The 26,144-nt window shown below is 42.2% G+C and overlaps 2 protein-coding genes across 5 annotated transcripts; one reads left to right on the forward strand and one right to left on the reverse strand.

Moving 5' to 3' along the window:
* Positions 1 to 2,599: 2,599 nt before the first annotated feature.
* Positions 2,600 to 18,410, reverse strand: heyl (hes related family bHLH transcription factor with YRPW motif like). Of its 3 annotated transcripts, none has more exons than XM_080863067.1 (6): positions 18,289 to 18,410; positions 6,403 to 6,808; positions 4,226 to 4,292; positions 4,052 to 4,135; positions 3,852 to 3,933; positions 2,600 to 3,679 (listed from the first exon to the last, which is right to left on the reverse strand). In XM_080863067.1, exons 2-6 carry the CDS (start codon positions 6,480 to 6,482, stop codon positions 2,997 to 2,999), a joined length of 996 nt encoding a protein of 331 aa, XP_080719193.1. In that variant the 5' UTR covers positions 6,483 to 6,808; positions 18,289 to 18,410; the 3' UTR covers positions 2,600 to 2,996. The 3 variants fall into 3 exon arrangements, with proteins under 3 accessions (XP_080719193.1, XP_080719194.1, XP_080719192.1); XM_080863068.1 differs by having other exon boundaries at positions 18,255 to 18,332; XM_080863066.1 differs by lacking the exon at positions 18,289 to 18,410 and having other exon boundaries at positions 6,403 to 7,866.
* zbtb8b (zinc finger and BTB domain containing 8B) lies at positions 17,708 to 26,144 on the forward strand. 2 transcript variants are annotated; one of them, XM_080863063.1, is made up of 5 exons: positions 17,708 to 17,826; positions 18,323 to 18,515; positions 23,072 to 23,987; positions 24,112 to 24,290; positions 25,327 to 26,144. In XM_080863063.1, exons 2-5 carry the CDS (start codon positions 18,342 to 18,344, stop codon positions 25,630 to 25,632), a joined length of 1,575 nt encoding a protein of 524 aa, XP_080719189.1. In that variant the 5' UTR covers positions 17,708 to 17,826; positions 18,323 to 18,341; the 3' UTR covers positions 25,633 to 26,144. The 2 variants fall into 2 exon arrangements, with proteins under 2 accessions (XP_080719189.1, XP_080719190.1); XM_080863064.1 differs by lacking the exons at positions 17,708 to 17,826; positions 18,323 to 18,515 and adding an exon at positions 22,725 to 22,778.

The raw sequence follows: 26,144 nt of genomic DNA on the forward strand, positions 1-26,144 counted from the left end.
GTTTGTTGTTATATGTTTATAAATGATCAATTTTTGCATTGTGCAGTTTATTTGTTTTATTACATTTTGATAGAAGGAAATGAATCTTTGTCCCTACATGTTCTTCCTTTGCTTTTGCACCTTTGTAGTTTTGACAGCAGAGGTCACTAAATTAACTGCATAAACCACTGGTGCTCATACTGTGTTCAGTATAGACTTTGGACATTTACTTGCCAGTGGATGTGCTAATCACTTTAATTTTCAGTGATCTTTTTAACGTTAGATTTATATGCTAGCACTACCATTATCTAATAAGTAAACCCTATTGGGTAATAGTGTTATACAACGTCTGGGGATCCGAATGCTTCTTTAAACCTTTAAAACATGGGCCTGAGAACAGTACGGTGGTGCAGTGGTTTGAGGGTTAGGGTTAGCCTGGAAAAAGACTGTATAGTAAGGATGGACATGGCTATTACATTATCAGCTGGTTTGTAGTCGGTCCGCTTGTCAGTTTGATTTTCCTTCAAAAAATAAAGAACTGATGGCTTTTTCATTTTCTGTTCATTAGATAAATTTAAAGTTGAGTTTTTGGGGCCTTTTGTTTATAGTATTTGTCCGTCATTAGCTGACAGGCAGTTATTCACCCCAGATAAATTAGATGTGGGGTGAGACAGGAGGAATTTATCACTTGGAGTTCATGATAATCAGATTTATTTGATTTCAATGAGTGCAACAGCTGCCCCACAAAATCCTTAAGAAGTAACAATGGGCTGGGGTCGCCTAAGCTAATGTTAGCCACATATATTTAGTTATATATATATATAAAATTATATAAAAATTTAAAAAATCAATAGTGATGCATGCATGTCATCTGCAGGCTGGCCATTAGAAAGACTGGCTTTTACTCCCCTGTCTATGGCACAGACAAACAAAAAATGAACCATGTTCCTATTCTCGGAAAATTATATCTATAGACATGTAATTTAAAAAAATCAGCTGTGATGCATTGATGTGGCTGAGTTTACTTTGTTCTCTCTCCGATTTGTTTCGGCCATCCTTCCTGCTTGCTGAACCCTCCTCTTTTCTTCACTGAGTTTGCACCGTGTCCTGTTGCCCTACATGCACACTCACATACACACAGCATTTCCCTCCTTCTTTCTCCAAAGTTTCCTTCCCTCCTTCCTTGCACATCCCTCCACCCTCACTCTCTCCCCTCCCCCGTGGGAAACCCAGCACAGTGTGACTGTGGTTGTCCTTCCTGGAAGCTGTGGTGGTGACTCTGGCTCCTCCACGCAGGGGCTAGAATAGTGCCAGCCAGCCTATGTGTGTCTGTGTTGTGTGTTGTCTGTATGCCTGAGTGCGTATCTGTGTGTGTATATGTGTATGTGTGTGCGTACACCCTCCACAAACATTCCACCACCACACTGTCCGTCGGTCCGACCGCCGGCCGGCATCGCACGAGAGCCACGCCGTCACCGCGGTTCAGTCCTGACGCCAGCCCTGAATACTCACATTACACAAACACATACACACACACGACCATGCACACTGCATAAACAAAACACTCAACAAAACACACACACACACACACAAAGAAGAAAGCGCAAGAGACTGGCTCGAGCCCACAAAAGCACACTCACTCAAATAAACAATATGCACTTTGCGGAACACACACATTTTTGGACCACAGACCACAGACATTGCATCCTGAAGTAGATCAAAGCGTTCCCCAGCAGTAAACACACACAAGGCTCTTCTCTGCCCTCTCATCCCCGCAGAGCAGTTTTGGTGAAGCATGGCACAATTATGCTGATGTTTTTGAGAAACAAGCTTGTTGCAAGTGTCATTCATCAGCTTTCGGGTGCTTCTCGTGCACCCCGTACACGCTGGCCCACTCTCTGTGATTCACACTGCTTCTTTTCCTGTCCTTTTAAACCCTCGCAGTCCCCGTAACCCTGTCTCCTGCCTCCCTCCCACCCTGTTATTGAACGTCTACACCAAATCAGTCACTCAACCACAGCCCTTCAGATCTTTTCCTTTTGTTTTCCCCTCTCTCAGTCTGTCTCTCCTCTCTCTCCATCCCTCCCTTTTCGCCCTCGTCTTTTCTGTCTCTCCATTGTTGAGGAGACAGTGGCGCAGACAAACAGGGAGAGAAGATATCCGCTGGTGTACCGCAAGATTGGAGAGAAAGAATGGCAGAGAGACAGCAGAGGAGAGGAAGATACATTGACTGATACGAGGGTAAAGTTAATTACAGGGGACCGCCAATTAGAGGGCAAAGTGATGGGCCTGCTTGCCTCGCCGCGGCATCCCAAAAACATCACCATCTCCCACCATGTTTATCCTCTGCAGCCACAAGACCACAGCTCCCATCAGCCGTCACTGGAAACAGCTCAGATACCAAGTGGGTTATGGCTGGGGAACATGCAGGCAGTGTTTGCAGACATAGTTAATATACGGATAAACGCCTAACATGCAGTCTTTTTTCTTTTCTTTTTTTAAACCATTCCTTTCCCATTTGTATTGATAGCAGATGGCATATCTGCAGTTACATGTTTGCGTTTACTGATATAATCGGAGAAAAACACAGAAAACTTGAGCAAAGAGATAAAGGCACTTGGTCTTTATAGAAATTTTGTCAAACATTCAGAAAGCATGATCAAAAGTATAAATGTTTTGGAAAAACAGAAACATCACAGTTCTGGGATCAGTAAAATCTCAACCGCACTCTCTGTTGAGTGTTTTACTGTGATTATGGCTCTGGTGGACACTCTTCTTTGTGTGTATTTGTCAAGCAAAATCAACAATACGACTTTATTCAGAGCTACTCATTCACATTCCCTCTTTGTTCCGTAACATATGATTGTGATCGTCTGAAACTTTACCCATCACCGGATATGGCTTTTTAGAAGCAGAAACAATCATCAAAGGTTGAATACTTCTTTCTCCAAAGGAACCAATATTTGCTACATAGAGCACATGGGAGGTCCATGTCCGCTCAAATAAAGAGCTGACCCTCAAAAAGCACCGATCTCAGTCCCCCATCCTTGGGCCGCCTTGGCTGATCCGCTCAAGCCCCTGCGCTGGACTGTGGGAGACCCCATAGGTGCAAAGGGCCTGAAAGAGACTTGTGGAGGGGCGGAGGATGAGGAAGTGGAAGAGGAGGAGGTTGAAGGAGAGGAAGAGGAAGGGGTTGAGAGAGGTAGAGGTGAGGCCCTGCTGGAGCTGTGAGGAGACGGCTGTGGCGGTCTGGAGGGGGCTAGGACTGGAGACGCTGCGAGGGAGGGCACCCTGTGGACGGTGGCAAGAGCTGTAGGTGCAAGGAGCTGTGGTGCACCCTGCTGGCACCCGGCCAGGGGGGTGAGGCGTAGGGAGGCGGGCGATGGGTAGCTCCCTAGCAGGGCCAGATCCCTTCGCCCACTGGGGAAAGGAGGGGAGGAGGAGGCTGGGGAGTTAGGGGAGATTTGAGGGAAGGATGCCCATGGCCAAGGAGCGAAGGGCAGGGCAGAAGCAGGGGGTGACTGCAGGAGAAGAGGGTCTAGCTCACTCGCGCAGTGAGAGAGGTGGGAGACCAGACGAGCTCCTATAGGGTCTGGGGAGTCCCCCTCAAGTGAGCTGAGGTACCGTACCACCTCTCCAACGCATTCCCTGAAGCCCAGGGTCCTGTAGTCGACTGCCAGAGCCCTCGCATCAAAGTATCCTGAGGTGGAAAAACAGTTCAGTTTAGTCTTTGCTGAATAAATGCAGGGGGAGGCAGTAAAAATCTCTTTTCTAAAGAGGAGGATAATAAATAATTATGAATCACTGCTTTATGTGGAACGGCTGTTTGGGAGAATCCGAATAGGGCAGCAAGCAAGAGTCCAAATTGTCACCTTTTCCTCCCATGGCATGCAGCAGTTTGAGGTGGTCCACTGTCATCTGTAGAATCTCTGCTTTCTCTAACTTTGATGAACCCTGCAGTGAAAATTAGCAACATTCTGATCAGTGGCACGATGACAGAAAGCTGCTTAGTCTTTTAGTTTTATTGTCTAACTATGACAAAAAATATCATCATCTCAAATTCATTCCTTACCTGTTTTTCAAAAGCGCTGGGCACCAGTCTACGGAGCTCTGACAAGCTGTGGTTGATGCGGTCTCTGCGCCTCTTCTCTATGATCTGCATAAGAAAAAAAAAAGCAAACTGAGTTGCAGACTCAACTGAAAAAGAGACAGAACCGACTAACATCCAATGACCTAATCCACTCACCCCTCTTCTCTTCTTTCGAGCCAGAATCTGCGAGGCGCTGCCTGGAGACATGGACCCAGTGACTGGGCTGTACCGCGAAGATAGTGTTGAAGCAAGAGAGCGAGATGAGTAAGAAGGGACACAGAGGGAGAAAGAAAGAAAAATCATTTGATTTTCCTGCATATTGTTATTATTACCCTCCTTAATATGACACAGAGGCAGGATGGCACACCAACTCCCTTCAATCTAATTTGTTTTTTGGGCACAGAAAAGAAGAGCAGTGCCCGGGAGAGGAGGGAAATGAGATTGTTTTCACTTTAATGCATTTCTGGACATTAGTCTCAGTGAAATGACATGCTGTTCTCCTTTCCGTCTGAGCAAAAGCACTTTTAGAAAAGATGATTATATAGCCTCGAGGCGATGCTTGCGCTCACATGGGGCTCCAGCACGCTGCAATGGGAGCATGAGCTCCTCCGAGTACAGTCATCCAATATGGATTGTGTTTGTTTGTGAACTCTCATCTTACAGGCCTGAAAGAGACTCCGAGCCTCACAGTTCCCTCCAAACTGCCCCGCTAGAGACTTATTTCTATTAGATTTTAACATGAGGGCTGCCAGTTTAGCTGTGTGTTTTTGTTTAGGTTAATCTTTGATGGGGTTGACTTGAAAAAGCAGCGCTGTCTTCTGTTTGCATGTCACATGGCAATTTAATTTATCTAAACCGTCTTTAGCGTTACTGGCTCGCTCAGCGCCTGTGATGTAAGCAGCACTGCTGGGAATGAGTTTTTGTATACTGTTACAAATACACTTTAATGACTGGCGCTTTGAATCCAAATGTCTTTTAATGCTAAGTCAAGGAATTTGACAAATTTATCTAAGAAGCAAAACGCTTTAATGACTTTAAAATAGAGTGTGCAGCGTTCAGAGTAATTTTACTGTTTATCGGGCATTTTCCACAACAATGGAACAAGTTACATGCAGTGGACTGCACTTAATCACCTTGGCACTGCAGGCCGCGTTTGCATTCAAAGGTTAGAAGATTTTTTTTTCCTCTTCCAGAAGTATTTTAGCGTTTAACCAGCCATTTTAACTGTGTAGTTCACATTTTTTATCGGAGTTTTCCAGTGCAAAAGCAAGATTTCAGTGTTGGGATTATAACTTTATAATAAAAGCATAGAAAAACTCATTTGTTTGTGAAAAAGCAGTTTTTCTATGCCTGAAAATGCAGTCTTGGAAATGCAGCAAAAATGTGTGTCTGACATAGACGAGGAGATCTTTCATAAAGTTGCTAATTAAATAACACACTGTTTGCATGGAATAATAACACTAAACTCAAGTGGGAAAATGCACTTTTTTCATATTTAATGTGACGTAAAATATTAAAACTATTTTAGAGTTGTTTATTAAAACCAACTCATGAGCTTTCACTTGTGTTTCTCATGTGAAGAAATTTTCTACATCAACTGCAGACATTTCATTTTAAGACATAATACTATAATCACTCATTGTGGTTCAAATCAATAGATTTTTTATAAATATACATATATACAATTAATATTCCTGAGTGAATGACTTCCTGCTCATGTTTTCATCTCCTGTGTTGACACTTCAGCGTTGACAGGCCTTTTTTGTTTTACATGGATGGTCATGCACGCAGCTTTTTCGACTAACCCCTACACTTACATGTGCAACAACCGCTGTAAAGCTTCTGTTTTACACAGAAAGTGAACACTGTATATCTTACCTATCTATCTAACATAAATCTATAATAAATCTGCTTTTCTGAACAAGAGAAATTTGCTGATTTGAGCCTCAAACTTCGTTGACACGTCAGTTTTTACACTGACATCACTGACGTGGTTGTTAAATTTGCTTAAAGATTTATAATATGCAAATTAAACCGTGTCAAGACTTAAAAAATAAATAAAAATAAAAAACTTTGTACCTGAATGCAGGAATCTTTAAATAATAAGAAGTTCTATTTTGCTGTAATTGCTTTATAAACACAACCTTGTGGGACCTCAAACTTTTCCCACAGTCTTTTAAACTCGTTACTGCGCAGCAGACTGGAAAACATGCTCGGGGCAAATTTGCCTTTAACTTTGTCTGCTAAATACAGCCGCGCGCCATGTAATTTTCTTTTCAAACATGACTGGAGGGAACGTGTTACAATCTCAGGTGTGACTGAAGGAGGCTCACCAGTAGCTATCTTCTTGGCCCACGTCAATGAACTCGTCGGTGTCCGAGTCCGGAGAGCTGTAATCGTGAGGTCTCTTCATTTCGCTGCCCCTTCCTCACTGGCTGGAGCGATGACGACTGATGACAGAAGGACGAGGAGACTGACAGGTCTGGCTGGATGATCTCGTTGGTTCCTGCCTCTGCCTCTTTAGGAAGTCTCCCTCTGGATGAAGCACTCACCCTGCGTGCCCGTCACTCTCTGCTTCTCTTGCACGGTTACTTATAAGAGCTCTGTTGTCCTTAGTTACTTCTTGTCACTCGTGTTTGTTGTTTTCGCTGTCGTCGGTTCTTCATGCGTCTTCTTTTTTTCTCTCCCTCTCTGTGAGTCAGTGGTGCCACTTGATCAACCCCCAAGGGCCCATGACAACTAAGAAAATTCACAAGCTGCTTTAGTCTTGTACTCTATCACTGGCATCCAATCATAGTCTCTCTCTCTCTTTCACTGTTATTTCTCTCTTGGCTCGCTCGCTCTGTCACAGCCACCCAATGACAAAACAGGACTTTGGCAGTTTGGGCAGGGTTGCCAGTTTTGGCTCCCCCGCCTCCTTTCCATGTCCCTCCTCTCTCCCTTTAATCTGCCCTTCTCTGGCTTTTCACCCTCCTTCCCTCTCTCCTGCACCCCCCTCAGCCTCATCTTTCCACCCCTTTGCTCAATCATCCTCTGTCAATTAGCCTCCAATTTCATCCTGCTTTCCTTCCTTCCTTCCTTCTGTCCTGCTTTCTTTCTCATTCTGCTCCTTTAATTATGCTGTTCCATAGAACAATGGCAACAGGAGGGAGAGCGAGGTGAGGAGTGTGGGAATTATGAACTGTGAAAGCACTCCATCATACAGAGGCGATGCACAACATCTGATACTTGCACAGTCTCACGAGTCACTTTTGACTCGAGTTCTTGAGCAATTTTGTGTTGTGAGAGAGAAACGGCACAGAGTGAAAACACGCCTGCAGAGATGAAACGCAGCCAGCGCCGACCTTTGAGCTCCATAAATGATACAAATAGAAAAGTTTTATACTTGTATAGAAAGATTTTATGGGAATAATTAAGCCGTGTCAGCAGTTTAACTAACAGTGTTGGCTGTTTTTTGCTCTTGTTTTAAAAGGTGATATTTAAAGTACCTAAATCATTACAAGAGTATACTACAGGGATTTACAAGCAATGCCAATAATTTATGTTCACCTTTGAAAATAACACTTTTATCAAGCATCAATCTCCAGTGTGACAAATAATGTCAACAAAGTTTTAGAAAACTTTAAAAGAAAGCATATCACTGTGTAGAAGAGATGGACATATTGCTTTGTGGTTGTTTTATGGAGCCAGAACTGACCACACAGCTCAGCTATCAGTTAACACTCATAGTTGACGTTTATGAAAAATTGCTATGAAACGATAAAAATTGGCAATAGTAGGCTACAGAAAGGATCTGGTGGGAAAGGGTTTTGGTAACAAGCTGTAAATTTCAGAGAGTGAGTGAGTGATTTTTTTTTTTCAATGTGGAAATCCACCATAGACTGTATAAAAAAGATAGACATAACCACTGTGATATCAGCTATCAGTTAGTGTCCCATTAGCTGAGTTTTTTTTAGTATTGCCATCCTGTTACTAGGTGGATCTAACTGTGAAATCAACGGTCAGAGTACCATCTTCCTTTTTTACTCTAATGAAGACAGTAATGTATGCCAAAAACATAATGTTTCCTTCACTGACTTGAAACTAGCAATGGACCCCAAAAATTACCAGGAAACTATTATTGAGTAACTGGAAGTCTTTTTAAAGAGTTGCCCCTGCTGGCCATTAAAGAGACTGCAGAACCCAGAGGCTATGCCCATCATTTATATACAGTATATGTAAACTATACATATAGATGTGTGGGTCTAAAAACATGCCATCTTGCCAAATGATGCTGCTAGCGCTATCTGAGGACTCAGCATTCCACTTTCTCATCTAAATATGATTGGTTCTGGCAACAGTCGAACAGCATAAACAGGCTTTAAAACAGTTATCCAGAAATATTGGGATATGTAACCATTTATATATTTAAATATCCAACTAATTATACATCTATCTTTCATATGCATTCTATGTCAAGATGTAGATTTGTCACTATCTTTTTGAAATTACAGCTTCAAGTATTTCAAGATAAGAAGTGAGGCACAGATAAACCCAGCTTATTCAAATCGTTTTTATTCAGCCTGTGTGTGCAGAGATGAGGGCAGGTACTGAAGGGTCAAGGAGAGAAGTCACCCCACTGAGTGTCTGAACATCTGGGCTCTTCACTGGACAAGATAGCACTCTCTATACACTCACACACACAGAGCTCACTCGCGGCACTTGTTTCCTCTGCCACCGTGGGAAGATTGCTGGTGCAGATTGCCATGGAAACATGAGACCCAGGCGCCGGTTGTTAGGAGCGATGCCTAAGTGACCCAGCAGTGTGCGCATATGTGTATGTGAAAGACTGAGAGAGGCCAAGTGGCATGCCCTCTTGCACACAATGCCCAGCTGAGGGTGTCTCTTCCTGCCTGGCAGACTGGAAGGGTGTGTTAGTTTAAACATAGGCTGCGACAATGAATGAGTGCGAGGTCTTTGTGTATACTAGTTGGGCAAGTGAAGTCGTTTTTAAAACTTTAATTTGGTCGTCTTTTAAATGGATTTCCAGTAGTCTTTATGTTCTTTTCAGCTTCATCTTGCTCAGCGTGACGACAATTGAGCCTTTCCTACAATCATTTTTGTCATGTCGCATGTGTAAAGTAGTGGAATAACTTAAAACGTGCAAGTGAGTGTGTTTGCAATAGCCAAGTGTGAGTAATCAGTGTGACCATCACCAGGGGGCTCGCAGTGTGGTGGATATGAGTCAGGACTAACAGAGTGGAGAAATCCCTTTTCTCTCCCAGCAAACAACCCCCACTACCCAGTTCACATATCCTTTCATTACTAATCATTCTCTAATTCAGATCTGGATTTCATTTCAGCATCAGAAAACTGGGGGGAAAGAAAGATGAAACGACATCTATGAAGTCAGCCTTCAGTGTTCCGTATTGCTATTTTTATCACCCACTCTTTACTTCTCTTCAAAGGTTTACTTTCCCATTTGTATCGCACGTCTCTTTAAAAACAAGAGAGAGAGATCGCTCTGGTTTGCCGGCCACACCGCCCAGCTGTTCCGAGATGAGGCAAGTTACAAGAAAAGAAAAAAAGGGAAAAGAAATGGAAAGTAATTAAGGAGATAAATGATTAAATAGAAATATTAATTATGAAAATGGTTTCATGGTGGGGGCGTGTGCGAAGGAACGGTAAAGCCAACATAAGAGGGAGACGAGAGCTGGCACTGGGTGGTTGGATGGAATTCTGGGAGATTTCTGGCGATCTTGGTCGGCCACTTCAAGTACTCTCCCTCCCTCCCATCCCACCAAACCACAACAAGGCAAAGTCCCTTATTGAAATTAACAAGCTCATACTTTTACAATTTGCATACACACGCACACATGCGCAACTCAAATATGAACATGAGGACACGCACGCACACACGCGCGGGAGGCCACGCACTGATTCATACAAGCTAGCGCACACATGAAACTCCCTGACACGAATGTCGACAGCACATACCCACAATTTATAAGGCACAAACATTCAGCTGCAATTATTCTTTCTGATGCATGACTGCTGCTATTGTTTGAAACTCTGTGAGATGGAACAAGCTCAGCGGGGTATTGTGTTTGTGACTTTTTTTCTCCGCATTTTTCAGTGAAACTAAATAACTGATCACTGATACGTCTCACTGCATGGTTTGCTTTCATTAACAGTACACCAACAAATTTTTTTTGTCAAAATGTAATGTACATGCACCAGTTTAAAAACAAAAAAAGGGACCTAAACCTGCTGAAAAAAGAGACATGAAAGTAAAATCCTATGTATCATAAATCTGAAGGAGGGTCTTTTTAACGCATTTTTTAAATTTCTAATAAAAGTGAATATTTGGAAACGATGCAGATTTTCTAGAAAATTTGATTAACTGTATGGAAATCAAAAAGAGTGCTGTGTTATTATGTTAAAATATTAATAATAAAATGTAAATCTTGCAAATAGAACAAGCTAAAAAAACGACACCTTCACATTCACAATATAATAATAATATAACATCTTATTCACAGAAAGTAGAAAATAAACAACAAGAAAACAAATATGTTTCCAAATATGTTATTTAAATTGAAGGTGGTCCTTAAAATGCTAATATACCATCAAACCATCAAGCAAGTTAAATATTTATTCACTGTCTTGAAGCCCCGTAGTGAGTCTGTGAAAGGCCAAATGTGGTCAAAGGGGCCCTGCATGGTGCCCTGCTGCATGCAAGCGCTATTGACACATGCCCTCAAAATCAGTTGATTCCGTATTGGTATGAGGCCTTTATAATAGTCCGACTGTGGCTGGCTGCTCTGTCGCAGGGATCAGGAATGGATTGGCATGGGAACTGGCATCAGACTGGCTTGGCACTCTCTGGGCCGGACCCATGAGGGATTTATCTGCCTTTCAGACACATAAGGAATGCTGGGACCTGATGCACTTGCTGTCTGGCTGTCTTCACAATTCACTCCAAATAACCTGAATATATGAGGCATTCCTGGGAACGCCAGGTTTGTGCCCACAGGGTGTCTCCAAAGAAACCCATTGTGTTTTTATGATCTGATTGAGCTAAGATGAGCTGTGAATAAACTACCAAAGGAACGCAGCAAGACGCAGCCAGAGCGAATGACTGAAATAGTAGCTGCCGTGATTTAAGGTGTCAGTAGGGCAAAATGGCTGCGGCTACGGGTCGTGCCGTCTATCGGAGAGCGAGAGACACAGAGAGAGAACAGGGAGAGGGCGAGAGAGTCCTCCCTCCTCATCTGGCTCCCCCTTTGCAAAGATAAATAAAGAGGCTAAAAGCCGAAGAGAAGAAGCAGAAAGGAGCTTTTGTGGCTTCCGAGTGGGGTCCCTTTCATGACGGTTCCCACAGCACTGGGCCTGTGATGACATTCACCATGTTTCACACACACAGGCACACACACACGCTGATGGGCCCTGTGACTGCGGTGACTTTCGCTGGTGCCGGGCCCCAGACGGGACGGCGAGGGCCCCGAGAGCCACAGGCAGCCATTGTGCTGTCGCCGCGGAAACCAGCCTCTTTATGTCAGACATGTTTTTCTGTTTGTTTTCTTTTTTATGTCTTTAATGTGGGCAAGGGGAATGTTTCCCCTCTCATCTACCACCCTCCACCCCCCCCCCCCCCCCAATCCCTCCACCTTGCACTGTGTTGCACCACCCCCTACCCCCACCAACCATACCCATCTTCCTTCCCCTCCCACCAATTCATCCACATTTGTTTCTCCTCTTCGCCTCCTCTTCTCCCTTATGTTGTCCCCACCCCACCCACTCTGTTTCCCCCTGGAGATCGTCATTTGTAAAGCTCTTTGCTTAGACAGCCCATATCTTTGTCGTGGTGTTGCGGCCTCCCTCTCACTCAACTCCTTTTTATCTGTGCTTCGTGAGGGTTTGGCACAAGCTGGCACTTTTTCTTCCTCCTGCACTGAAAAAAAAGAAGAAGAAGAAGAAGAAAAAATGTGCACAACTCTAAAACAAGAAAACCTATCCCCAAAACAATCTCGCCTTTCCCACGCTAAGCCAATTTTCTTCATAAGATTAAACAAGCTCACCAATAACGACGTGAAAGAAAATTGAAGGCGGGGGGTTGGGGGGGTTGAGAGAATCTGGCTATGATTACAGTCTGACAGAGGATGCCCCAAAGTCATCCAGTGAGGAAAAACAAACCTGAAAAAGCTCGACTGTTACTATTTTTAAGCACGTGAAGAATGCTGCTCGGTGCCATGACTCAAAGGCACGTTGGCCCTCGTCCGTAATCAGTTCACTCTGACTGCTCTCCTCTGCCACATCACACACAGGACACAATCTTTAACGAGCCACAGAGAAAGGAGGAGAAGAGAGAAAAAAAGGAGTGTGGGGGGGGAGTGAAAAATGAAAGAGTTCGAGGCTAATCCGCAGTGCCCCTCAGCCATGCATGTGACTGTGCCTGATTTTGATGAGTGTATGTGTGGAGAGGGGGGTGTTTAGGACTCAGCTAATATTAGCCACTGTAAAACAAGTTTGACTAAATCTGCGTAGGTTCTCAGTCATGTCCAGGTCACGGTAATCTAAGGAGCTTAGAAAGAACAGCAACTGGACTTCTTTAAGTTTCTTGGAGATGTTTCAAACTTTTATCCAAGAAGCTTCTTCAGTTCAGTTCAGTTTTACTGACTTTTGACTTGGAAGCTGCCCATCGTTTAGATTTATGGAGGAGATTGATTGAATTTACATATATGTATATTAATCCAAGCTGTGCTTTGCACTCAGAGATGAAAATAAAACTGGATTCTCAGACAAAGCCAGGCCACGCTTTTCCCCGTCCCTGTTAGACACCCCTGTGCTGCTGCTCTTTGACAGCCTCTCACTTTCCCAAATCCCTCGTTTAACTTTACACCTCAGATTACAGCCTTATCTGGGGGGCGACCTGCCGACACCTTGTTCCGATGGCAGCTCAGGAGAGCGAGCGTAAACCCCTGAAAACCCAGCATAAGAACTCACCGCCACCACACTGCTGGGTCATTTTTAGACGGGGATTATGGTGAGTGTGCGCGAAAGGAAGAGAAGATGCTGATGGAGGAAGGATGTGGGCAATAACAGCCATCATTCTCATCCCCTTGAGGGAGTTGGTTTTATTGGTGTCAGTACAGTAGTGTTTTGTTTTTTGTTTTTTGAGAAAACTGAAATACAGGATACACTGAAGTGGGTTTGATTGAGCACTTTTTTTTCCAGATGCCAAATCATCATTCCATAAAACTAATAAATTAGACAAAAATAATCTCACTTTAAAAAATAAACACAAGTAAAACTGTTGTGACCGCCTGACCTTTCTGGCAGCTCAAGCACCACTTATAGACATGTTTCAAATTCATCTATTACAAACGGGCATTTTTTAAACACATTTTTCTCCTTTGTACAAATTTTTCACGTGTCTCTTAAAAATAGAATCACAGTGTGTGTGTGTGTGTGTGTGTGTGTGTATATATATCTATATATATAGATATATATATTAGGGGTGCAACGATACACAAAATTCACGGTTCTATATTTTTTCGATACAAAAAATGTTCATGCCTTTTTAATTTGCCATTTATTAAAATTATAAATATATATTTTAACTCAAAAGTTCAGTTTTTAAATTTAACGTTGCTGAAACAACAAAGTAATAAAAAAAATAAATCTATCTGATTGAGAAATCACTCATCTTTGGAAAAGAGAGTTGTCTCTTTCCAAAATAAAAGCTATACTATACGCTTCTTCTGGGCTATATTCTCAGCAGCATATTAAACATATCAGGTCCCCATAAGGAGAATCATGTGCTAACGGCTGTCTAAATGACTCGGGTAAAGTTTGTAGCATGCGTGCTTGTTGTTTTTGTCTGCTTCCACTTGTCTTTGCACTAGGATGATGTCGGAGTAAATGTGCAGTCATATTCATTTTGTTCCCACTAGTGCTGTCAGCGTTAATCTCGGTGAAATGACGTTAACGCCACAACACGGCAAATATCCGTTAACGAGCTACCGCGGATCGCCCCGTGCGTGGGGCTGGACGGCCAACACGTTAATGAGCAAACTGCGCTAATGCAGTAGTTCCCACCCATGTAATTGAGCATTGCGTGGCACATCCACACTGTTTTACTTTTGTCCATGACGCGCTTACCATCAGGGTCATGCTTCACATGAAGACCAAAATAGTTCCAAACGCCAGATCATCTGAATGAGGGTGGGGGAGGTTCAATTTGCCATGTTGCAACGAGCTTAGCTTCTGTCTTGCTAGCTTGTGCTGCGCTCAGTGGATCTGCGTTCGACTACTCCGCCTAGGCTGCACTGTCGAGCGCAGATCCACTGAGCGCTCAACACAGACAGCATCGTCAGAAGGAAAGTTGATAAAATAAATTAAAAATTTTGTATTGTTCGAACCGAAAGCACTGTATCGAACGGTTCAATATCGATACAAGTATCATTGCACCCCTAAAAAAAAAAAAAAAAAAAAAAAAAATATATATATATATATATATATATATATATATATATGTGTATGTGTGTGTGTGTGTTGTGTGTGTAAATATATATATGTAAATATATGTAAATGTGTATATGTATGTAAATGCAATGCTGCCTGCTTTGAAATCAAACAAACACAAGACAATTCCTCATCCACACAGACATATGCATTCAAAGGACAGGCACACATTCATAAAACTGCCCGTAACAGATGCTCATACAAATGTTGAAAGGCATACTTGTACAGTAGACTCACTCTACACACTCCACGTGTATCTTGGGCACAAACAAACACTGTCTATCTCAGACATGAAAACTTGCTTGAGGTCATTGCTTGAGAGCGCCTTGCTAGCTGTATATGGTGCAGAAGGCTTTGATCTCTGGACTTGGCTGTGGCAAAGACAGCCAGCGCTGCGGCCCTGCGATACCGGAAGCTTGTGGTCTGGGCTGGCTCCATTTACTACTCTGTTCTGGTGCTAAATATACAATAATAAAAAGGCTAGCAGATTTATTTCAGACTTATACATTTCCTCTCCAGCGAGGGAAGAAAGGACAAAGCAAAGAGACAGACGTCTCCAGATTACCAAAGAACATTAAGTGATAATTACAGAGAGAGATAGAAAGAAAGGGACGAGGTTTCCCCCTCTCGCTTTTCTCTTCCTCCTTTACTGCCACCACAGACTAAGAGGGGCGCCCACTCTATTAGACTTCGAATGATTGGCTATGATTGCATTATCTGATCTCATAAGGGATGAAACACACACCACATGCCTGCATTTCATTGCTCAGTGATCACTCAGAAGTCAAACATGTTTTTTTTTTCTTTATATATGAAGCCATAAAAGAACATGGGATTCAAATTCAAACATTTTCCTAATCTTTTTCAAGTTAGTTTCCTGAAACACACAAGCACGCGTGCACACACACATTCATACTCCGCTATGCACTCGACTTCACCACGAGTCCACCGCACTCCTCTCAAAGCTCTTTGATCCCCGGTCGAGGGTCCTCTCCGTGGTGCCTCAGTCTGAATTCCAGAGATTCTGGGATAATTCAAACGTTTCACGGCACATACTTGGTCCCCCCAGGAGACAGCGGCAGAGATGGAAAATGCCACCACGGTCCCTGTCTCTTTCTCCCTCCATTGTCCCTACTCTTTAATCAGGCCCTCTCTGTGGCTCACGCTGCCACCATGGTGTGTTGTCTCAGCCTGGGAAAATGCCGGCCTAAGTGGCTGTTATGTGCTGAGGCGCAGACCACAGGGACCCAGAGGGGTGCTGCTGGAGCCCTCTGTGCCAGCCGTGGGTCTCAGAGTGGCTAACACACACAATGAGTGAGGTCCCAAGTCTGGATGTAACCTTACATAACAGCCATCACTTCATCTATTTACTTTTTGTCTGGGTTTTCAATCAGTAAATCATCATACGACGTTGTAATCACAGGGACAGGCAAGAAACCCAATCATGAATCATGAATGTTATTTGTTCCTAAGAAGTTGCTGGGTGTAAACCGGCGCTAAACTGCCACACAGATAGGGCAGTATTGTAGAAAGTCCAGTGTGATTGCTTGGCTACGATCTGCAGAAAGGGAGTTTCTTGCCCTGAAGTCAACAAATGACAAAAACAAAGGCCTTGTGTTTCCCTGAGTCACAACCAGAAGAAGGTCAATAAGCAGAGCAACATCAGTGTTCGGCCCATTTTAGCTTTGTTTTGGGATGGACTCGTGTTAGGGCTGTGCCTGTCGGGTCAACTGACAGCTGGACTTGCCTGCAGCCGGACACAACGCTCCATCAGGTCAAGTTTATAAGAGCTGAGTGAAAGCCTTCTGCTTTATACTGGTTTATATTTAGTGCTTATAAGCATGAATAGAGTTTTTATGAGGTGCTATAAATTTCATTTTCAAAAAAAAAGAAAAGGGGTGAGTGCTTAGGCTCATGTACGCCTACCCTGTGGTTTCCACAGGCCACCACGAAGCCTTTGTATTCACTCTGTTTGCCATGGGAAAATATCTGAAACAAATAAGTTGCCCAGTCGGCACCCATCAGTGTAAAAAACACTTCTAAGAGCTGTGGATTGTGCTGAGAGGGTGTGGTGCAGCGCTAAAGGAACTACTTGTTTACTCTTGCTATGTCTGAAAATAAAATTAAAAAAAGGATCTATTTTCTCTCCGAAATGGGAGGCAAATAAACAAGTATTCTTGAGCAGACAATGTGGGCAGGCGCGAGCCGCCTGTGGTTGTACAGCGGCATGCTGGACTTGGTAAGAGATGGAGGGTGACACTTGGAGGTTCTTCCTCCAAAACATCATTACCATCATCATCATCATCATCACAAAAAACGGTTTTGCTCTTTATGGATAGTTTCCTGCTTTGTAACAGCTGTGTGCTGGATGAATTTGTTAAACGGCTCTCCAATGGATTATGTTAAAACTTAAAGTCAGGGGTGTGGCCACTTTGACTGGCAGGCAGCTGTAGCCAAAAGCTGACTTCTAACTCAAATCACTTAGCTGGACCTTACTTGCACCCATCTGTGAGTGCAGTTTTCTAGCCAAACCTGATGGTGAGCTGATCATTTAGCTATTTTAGCCAGCTGTGGCCAAAATATACTGAGACTTCAAAATGCCGAATCCAGACACTAACGGTGTGCTCATGATGGTCACATCCATCTTTGATATACAGTCTCTCCTGGAGACATCTAGAATTGAATTGTAAGCATTAATCAGCTGGTTTGGTTTTTAATGAATACTGCCATATAGTAAGGAAAAAAAAGTTCAGTGCAGACAGTGTTACGAAAACGTTTTAGATTATTTCTGTATTTGTCCAGAAGCTTAACAAATCCGTTTTCTAATAGTTAAAAGCATGGCATCATCATTTACTATAAAGTAAAATATGCATCCTGAATTAAGAGCACATGGAAGACAGAAATCCATTTTCTTGGGGTCAAGCTTGCCATAGTTGGTGATCTCACTACTTAACATATTCCTGGTATTTTTGCAAGTCATGTTGTTTTATTCCTTTACACAAAGAAGTCAGAGGCACATGTACAGAACAAGATGTAAATCTGTCAATCTGACCATAACTTCCTCCAGGTAAAAATAGTACAGCAGACGCAGAACTGGCCACTGATTGGACAGATAAACAAAAACGTCACTGTTTTTTTTTTTTCTTTGGCCGAAAGCGGAAGTTGTTGGCTAACGTGGATATGGGACAAAAGAGCCTCGCTTCTAGCGGTGCTACTGTAAAAGAGTTGTTACGGTCAGCGTAATTAAACAAGTGAGTCGGTATTTCACGCCTTTTTATTTCAGTTTTTTCACAGGTTTTGTAAAAAGCAGCTGGTCTCGTCAGTCGGCTATTTTAGGAAAAGTACTGCCAACTAGCTACCCAGCGTTAGCAACACACACTAGCTAGCAAGCAAGCAGAGAAAAGTGATTCCACTTTTGTTAGTTCAGGTGTGTCTGAGTTAATGTTTGCGTGTTTAAACTCCGTTATCCTTGTTGTGTTTTTAAAGTGTCAAGCGTCAGTGGTTACAGTTTGTCAGACCCAGTGTGTGTTAGCTGAGTTAACTGTTCACCGTTAGGACTAAAGTCTATAATCATTAACGTTTGTTTACCTGGAGATTTTAAACGATGTATAAGTCAAGCTTGTAATACAACTCTGTCGGAGTTGACTATTAAGTGGTAATACGATTGTAAATAACACACCTCCAACAGTTAATGATCACAAGTGCTTGTTTACCTCCGTTTACCCGTCTGTTCCCTCATCCTGGCAGAGCCGCCAGGAGTTCAGCCATGGAAGTGCCTTGCTATCTGTCCAAACTACTGTTCGAGCTCAATGAGCAACGGAAGCGTGACTTCTTCTGTGACTGCAGCATCCTTGTTGAAGGCCGTGTCTTCAAGGCGCATCGGAATGTCTTGTTTGCAGGAAGCGGTTATTTTCGAGCTCTTCTCGTTCACTATCTACAGGTAAGGACATAAGCACGGATTCCATTGTTTTCTCTGAGTGTTTAAGGAGAGCTGACTAAACTAAGGTGGCTTCTTGGACGTAAATTCAACAATTTGGTCAAGAATAATGTATTTATTATTGGACTGGCATATATTACAGTCAGTTTCATCTTTAGTTTCAAGGTCTAGTGTGTTGTGTTATTGTGACAGCTGTTTCCCAGAGTGTTCTTTCACATACCGCTTGTCGAAAGGGGGAAAAGGCTTTCCAAACCTGCAGTGGATATAAATGACTTACACTTTTCCCTAAACCTTTTCCTAAACTTGCATAATTCAACTGAAAAGCAAAAAAAAAAATCTTGGAGGAAAATATAAATAATAATGATTAAAAAAATGTACAAAAAGCTTTTTGCATAAGTGGGCACACCCCTACACTAATAATTAGGCAAAGCACTTTTTAAAGAACGCAGTCAGGCTCCTTGGGTAGGAGACTATTAGCATGGCACATCTTGACTTCGCAATATTTGCCCACCTTTCTTTTTAAAAGTACTCAAATATGTCAGATTGCTAGGGTATCTCTTGTGAACAGCCCTCTTCAGATCACACCACAGATTTTTCCATTGGATTTATGTCTGGCTGGGCCATTACAGACTTTAATTTTCTTCAGGTGAGGTCATTCTTTTGTTCATTTGAATTGGCTTGGGATCATTGTCATGTTGAAAGGTGAAATTCCCCTTTATCTTCAGCTTTCTAGTAGATGCCTGAAGATTTGGGGCCCTCCATCTTGACTAAAGCCCCAGTTCCAGCTGCAACCCCAAAGCATGTTACTGCCACCACCATGCCACCAGGAAACTCCTACTAGGACAGTTTAACTTTACTTGGGCTTAATCAGTTCAATTCAGTTTTATTTATACAGTGCCAAATCACAACAACAGTCACCTCAAGGCGCTTTATATTGTGAGGTAGACCCTACAATAACAACACAGAGAAAACCCCAACAATCTTATGATCCCCTATGAGCAGGAAGAAACCTCCAGCAGTGGAGAGGAGTCTCTTTTATTGATAGTAGGTGTGTAGAAGACTAAATGCTGTGATTAAATCAAAATTTGCTTCACCAAAGTAGTGATTTAAGGGTGTGCTCACTTATACAACCAGCTTATTATGTGTTTTTAACTTTTAATATTTTTCAGATTTGTTTTTTCAATTAAATTGTACAGGTTTAGGTAACATTAAAGGTGGGAACATTTTAAAATGATGTATTGTAGTAATTCTTTTTAACATCATAGAAAACCTGGCATTTCAACAGGGGTGTCTACACTTTTTATATCCATTCTACCTGGCCCTGTGTTTAAAAAAAACAAAAGTAATTGCCCCCACTTGTTAAATTAAGCTCACACCCAGGCCTGATTACTGCCAGACCTGTTCAGTTGAAAAATTACTTAAAGAGAAGATGTCTGACAAAATGAAGTAGGCTAAAAGTTCTCAAAAAGCAACACATCATCTAGAGAAACTCAAGAACAGATGCCATTTCTAAGACTTTGGGACTCGCAACGAACCACAGTGAGTGCCATTATCCATCCATGGGAGCGTTCCAAGGAAAAAAACGATTGCTGACCGAAAATAACACAGTTTTGTCTCACATTTTCCAAAAAAACATCGTGATGACTTTTAAGAAAATAGTTTGTGGACGGGATAAAAACATAAACTTTTTTGGAATGTTTGAATTGTGTTAAATCTAGCATAAAACTAAAACACAATATTTCATGAAAAGATCATCATACCAATAGTCATAGATGTTGGTGTTTTGATGGTCTAGGGCTTTGCTACTTTGCTGCTTGAATGTTTGGATGACTTGCTGCAGTTTATGGAACAGTCAGCTGGCACCTGCTCCCTATCAGAAAATCATGAAGCAATCAATTCATGGCCTAAAGCTCAAGCACTTTTGAGTTATGCCACAGGACAATGATCAAAAACAAACCTGACTGGCTCACAAATAAATAAATAAAATAAATGAACAACTTAAGGTTTTGGAGTGGCCTAGCCAAAGTCTGGATCCAATTGAGGCACTAGGGCATGACCTTCACCAGGTGGTTCAGGTTTGAAAACCTTCCAATGTGGCTGAATTAAAACAATTCTGGGGGCTAAAATTCCCGCAGAAAAGTTTGGAAGACTTTTGTTTCCTTTTTATATAAATTAAATCATAATTTAAAAAAAACTCAATTTTGCATTTACTCTCTTTTTATCTAATTGAGATTTGAAATTGGGAAGGGGGCAAATACTTTTTCCACAGCACTGTGTTTTGTCAAAGTCACAACTAAAATCTGCAGACAAGCAGTATTTTTTTATATTGTTCTTTTCTCAAACAAGAGGCAGAGAGTGCTTCACAGAAAACAAACATAAGCAATGTAAAAATTCCAAAATGAAGGGAGGTCATATTTAAACAACAGAAATAATGCATTAAGTGCTACAAATAGAAAAATCTGTGTTAAAAGTAGGGCTGAACGATTATGGAAAATAATCTAATTGCGATTTTTTGCCCCAATATTGCGATTGCAATGCGATATGCGATTATTTTTTAAGGTCTTTGTCTTCTGTATTATTAAACAAAGACAAGCAATACATCATATAGTATGGCCAATACTATATTACATTAATTTTAAACTGTTCTTTCCTGGAAGACAGACCTCTGTTATGATGACATGAGGTGATGCATGAATTGATGACTGACATTTTTATTTAACTTCTTCAATCACAACAGTATATTTGAACATACACAATAGTTTATTTTTAGCTTACAAACATCTGAGCATAAAGTGCTGACAAGGAACCCTGGTGTAAACATTAAAATGAAAGTCAGTACAATGTGCAGATTGCAGAAATATACATAAAAAAAATCAGTGGCTTTACCACACTCAGTTTTTCGACATCTGTGAACTACTAGACAGTCATTCAATTAAAAAATAATATTAAATAAATAAAACTAATAAATAAAAAATACACACATCTTACTGATCTCTGCAGTCAGTAACATTACACATAAAGTGCAAACATAATAGCAATTGTATAAACACACACACAAACACGCCTTTAAAGTTTAAAGGCGTGAAATTGGACGGTCTAGCCTTCTGATTAGCTAATCAGAAGGCTAGTTCTGATTAGCGTCACCGCTGTCTCGGTGGAGTTTAATAAACTCGGCCGTCTGCTTCTTGCTATCTAAAATATAACCAGACACTGGCGTAAATTCTCGACTGTCTCATACTTCTGTTTAATAAGTTTTCTGTTTGACGTTTAGTCAGCTGTGTGAAAACCAAGGAGGAACCCACCCGGGGGATTAATAAAGTTTTATTTTATCTAATCTAATAACTTTAATCTCAGCCAAACCGATTTACTCACGAACAAACAAAACACTGAAAAAAGCCCAACAATAACATTTTTAGGTTGTCTAAGTGACTTATATATTACGTTTAACCCGAGCAGCGAAACTCCGCGGTGATCTGAAAATGATGTGCCGGGAGTTGTGCCGTTCTCGGCCGCATCAGTAACCCTCGAGCTCCCGGCTAGCTGTCGAGCTGGTGGGTAGCAGACGCCTCTGAAAACGTCGAAGCACTTTTGCAAATATGGGATATCTTGATAAACCGAGCAGATATTTGATGTTTACACAACTACTTTCTCGCCTGAAAATATGTTAAAAGTTTATTTTGTGACCCAGAAAGATTAGTATGAGTAATTTTAAAACTTAGTAGCGGCCGCCATTGCTGGAAACTGGAGTTTGGCTGGGCCGCGCTATGAATTCTGGGATATGGTAGTAATTTGGACAGCCTTCGGTGCGTCGCTGTGACGTAATCGGTCTACAAATGCGGCCTCAGGAGGATGCAGCCCATGAATTTGGACATGTCCAGAGTATAATCGCAGCCTTTGCGGTTAGAAAATTGCACTTGATCATGTCGCGATATTATTGCAAATGCGATATATCGTTCAGCCCTAGTTAAAAGCAGTACAAAAATTAAGACAAATTATGCATTTTACAAAAGAAGAACTGATATAAATATATTACTAATATCCGCACGTAAACAGATTTTTAAGAGTCCACAGAAATGACAACTCACCCAGCATACAGGCAGAGTTACACAGGTCAGGTCACAGCCTCAAGTACTCTGTCACAGTGTGTCCTTCGGTGGATGTGGGGGGAAAACCTCCCAAAAAACATTAATTTTAAATTGTTTTGACTAAAGGGAATGACATGAAGAAGGTCGGCCACAAGGGAGCCTGACTGTGAATGCTGTATAGGTAAGGATGAGAATTTTAACTGGATACTTAACATTACTGAGGGCCGGTGAAGAGACATTGGTTGGGTAATATGGGAGTAGCTCTATGACCTAGAAAGTAGCGTAACAGCATTTTTGAAGTCAGGAAAATGGAGATCTTGAAAACCTTCAGCTGTTTTGTAAAAACTATGATTTGAAATATACCGGTATTTCTCTGGAGCCCTGTTCCACTTTCTAAATATCTTCTGTTCCAGCATTTGTTTTCCGATACATTTGGCTCAACATTGTCTATCTTTTGAAAACATCTCTTTTCAGGACAGCGGACAGCGCTACAGCACAGCGTCGTTGGACATTGTGACAGCTGACGCCTTCTCTGTTATTCTGGACTTCCTCTACTCTGGACGCCTGGCTCTGAACAGGAGCAATGTCATCGAGGTGATGTCAGCAGCCAGCTACCTGCAGATGACGGATCTGGTGAACTTCTGCAAAGAGTACATCCGGTCGTCTTTGGAAATCTGCAGCAAGGAGAAGGAGAGAAACACGGAGAAAGAGAATCAGACAGAGGATGGAGGAATGGGTCCTGCAGACAGTGGCACTCCTTCTGCAACAATTTCCAGTGGTGCTGGGGTTGCAGAGCCTCATTCACAGGTCTCAGAGGCAGATAGGGGGTCAGGTTTAGGTCAGGAGTCTGTTACATCAGGTAGAACACCTTTGTCCATTGTTGTCACCACCACTCCAGGCGCTACCAGGGATATGGACACCTCCTATCCCTCTCGGGAAGAGTTTGCACCTGGGAGTGAAGGGCAGAAGGGACATATGGATCAGACTAATCTCTCATCATCCTCATCTTCTGCTCTGACTCCAGAGTTGGTGAACCCTAAGATAGAATATGACCCTGATGAAGAGCTTATGGAGTCACCAGACACCAAAGTCATCACATCCTATCCTGGGCCTCCTCTGCACAATACTCATCATAGCAGGCTGCTTCCCCCAAGTCCCTCTCCATCTAACGAACGCTCCCCCTTGGGATACAGCTCATCCTTTAATGCTAGGCAGCTGATGGAGGCGCTGGCCAGAGGTGAAGGTCCCAACTCTTTGGGGGACAGAGTAGGGCAGCGCTTCACCCAAGGGCTGGGTAGCAGCACTGGAGGAAGCAGACTGGACGAAGGTCTGGGATTTGTAGGATCATCAATTATGGAGATCCAGTCTGATTGGCTTGGAGAGGACACAGGTAATTAGCAGAATAAATACAAGGACATTTAATCGATTAAAAAGCTATATAGCAATGTTAGTAAATTGTCAACCGGAATAGATAGGGGTAGGTTTGAATTGTTGCTGTGTTTTTCCTCCTTCAGGTGATGGCTTAGTAGTGCCAGTAAAACTCCACAAGTGCCCCTTCTGCCCATACACTGCCAAGCAGAAGGGGATCATGAAGAGGCACATCCGTTGCCACACAGGAGAGAGGCCATTCCCCTGCCCCATGTGTGGCAAGAGGTTCACACGACAGGAGCACCTACGCAGCCACGCCCTTAGTGTAAGAATTTCATGCACTGCAAGCAGGTCGACTTCATTCTGAGTTAACCTTATGCAACTTTAGTTCATAAATTTTCGAATAACCCAAACTATTAGCATGAACAGGTTAGATTTTCTTTTATTAAGTGTATCTGTACACAACATTTATATTATCTGAGAAGAGACACATCTCAGTTTTTGTTGCATTCCTGTGGCCTCTTGCACTGAACAATTACAGCAACATGTGTCAGTAATTACTACAGGAGTCTCAATGACAGAGACCTGATACAATACTAGAATACAGCTTCTGTATGCTAAGACTTCATTAAAGTATCTGTGTCATGCTGCTTCCAACTTACAATGCACCGTATTATGGATGGAAATATTTTACATTGTGCTCCATAGTACTCATTTTAAAGCTTTTCTACTTTAAAACATCATTCCACACTAATACATTGTGCAGTGTAATATTTTAAAGTCACATGAATATTAAAAATAGTCTCCAACTGCGACATTAAAGTGATACTGTAAAAGATTATGTTCATGTATCAGATTCATAATGAGTATTTTTTTTCTTTAGGTACTTTAAGGACATTTGATGCTAAACATTGTTTTAATATTAGGTGCAAGTATGACATTTTGAAGTAAATTTCATTAAGTGACTTAAAGAAATTCAGTGAAAACTGAAATTGCATTCACTGTTCACCGTTGTGTGACGTAAGTTTCATTAGTGCAGTATTTTTTTTTTTAATTTTTTTTTAATTTTTTACCCCTCAGCCATAAAAAGCTGATCTTACCCTGCCGGGCAGGCAGGTGGCTGGAGTGGACACCCAAGTTTGTGAATGTGATAACTTGAGAATGAAGCGTCATAGTGGAGTAGAGTTTCAAATTGGCACCATAAGTGCATCTGTTAGTAGTCTGAGGTTTAGCACTATCCACTGCTGGGATTTAAAAAAAAAAAAATAAATATTGTGCTGTTATTCTCATCTACACTGATGGAAAAGTTGGTATTGTCCAAACAGATGAATTCACATCCTCCATGTCTTGATCATCCACAGGTCCACAGACACTACTGGCCAGTGTCATGCAAGAGCTGCAGACGAAACTTCACTGGTTCTAGCGTTTCACCCGGACTCAGACGCTTCGGCATCTGTGATAGCTGCAACTGTGTGACCACCACTCATGATGAAACAGCCCCTGTTCACCCTTCCAGCCAGTCAGAGCCTGTGGAACGAGCAGACGGCAGTACGGATTGGTCCAGCTTTATAGATGAGGTGGAGGTCGGCAGAGTGGAAGACTTAGTGGAGAAACAGATGCTTGAAAGACAGCTGGCTGTCTGCAGTGATGTAGTTCACGCGTTGTGAATTCAGTCAGTTATACCCAGGAAGAAAGTCTTTCTCTGAACTTGCTGTCTGAGCTAGTGTGTCATGCCAAAATGTAGTCCTGGACACGTTGGGGTTGTAGTTTGGCTGTATGTTTGTCAGATTTCATCACATTTGTGCAGGATGGCGTCACAGATCTTTAGTCAGAGGCTATGTGTCATGGCTGGTGCGATTCCCATCAGGGTGATCTCTAGTTAGTATTATTTACTGTAAGATGATTTATTTATTAACTAATTTGTATTTTAAATTTAAATTTAAAGTTTTTCAGATATTTTACTCCAGTGACTTGCTTGACTGGAACTAGGTTCATTGATTGTGTATGCGTGTGTATGTGTTTTTCTTTCTTTTAATTATTACTGTAGTCTTTCCTTTCCTATATTTGCACAACTGATAAAACCAAATGTGTGTGTGTGTGTGTGTGTGTGTGTGTGTGTGTGTGTGTGTGTGTGTGTGTGTGTGTGTGTGTGTGTGTGTGTGTGTGTGTGTGTGTGTGT

The sequence above is a fragment of the Rhamphochromis sp. 'chilingali' genome (genome assembly GCF_963969265.1).
Source record: "Rhamphochromis sp. 'chilingali' genome assembly, chromosome: 17".
Classification (NCBI taxonomy): domain Eukaryota; kingdom Metazoa; phylum Chordata; class Actinopteri; order Cichliformes; family Cichlidae; genus Rhamphochromis; species Rhamphochromis sp. 'chilingali'.

Excerpts from the sequence above, each read along its gene's own strand:
- heyl (XM_080863067.1), bottom strand. The coding sequence starts at position 6,482 with ATGAAGAGACCTCACGATTACAGCTCTCCGGACTCGGACACCGACGAG. Across the intron at positions 4,136-4,225 it reads CTCGAAAGAAGAGAAGAGGG|ATCATAGAGAAGAGGCGCAG; the intron begins GTGAGTGGATTA and ends TTTCTTATGCAG. Across the intron at positions 3,934-4,051 it reads CCAGCGCTTTTGAAAAACAG|GGTTCATCAAAGTTAGAGAA; the intron begins GTAAGGAATGAA and ends TTTTCACTGCAG.
- zbtb8b (XM_080863063.1), top strand. The coding sequence starts at position 18,342 with ATGGAAGTGCCTTGCTATCTGTCCAAACTACTGTTCGAGCTCAATGAG. Across the intron at positions 18,516-23,071 it reads TTCTCGTTCACTATCTACAG|GACAGCGGACAGCGCTACAG; the intron begins GTAAGGACATAA and ends ATCTCTTTTCAG. Across the intron at positions 23,988-24,111 it reads TTGGCTTGGAGAGGACACAG|GTGATGGCTTAGTAGTGCCA; the intron begins GTAATTAGCAGA and ends TTCCTCCTTCAG.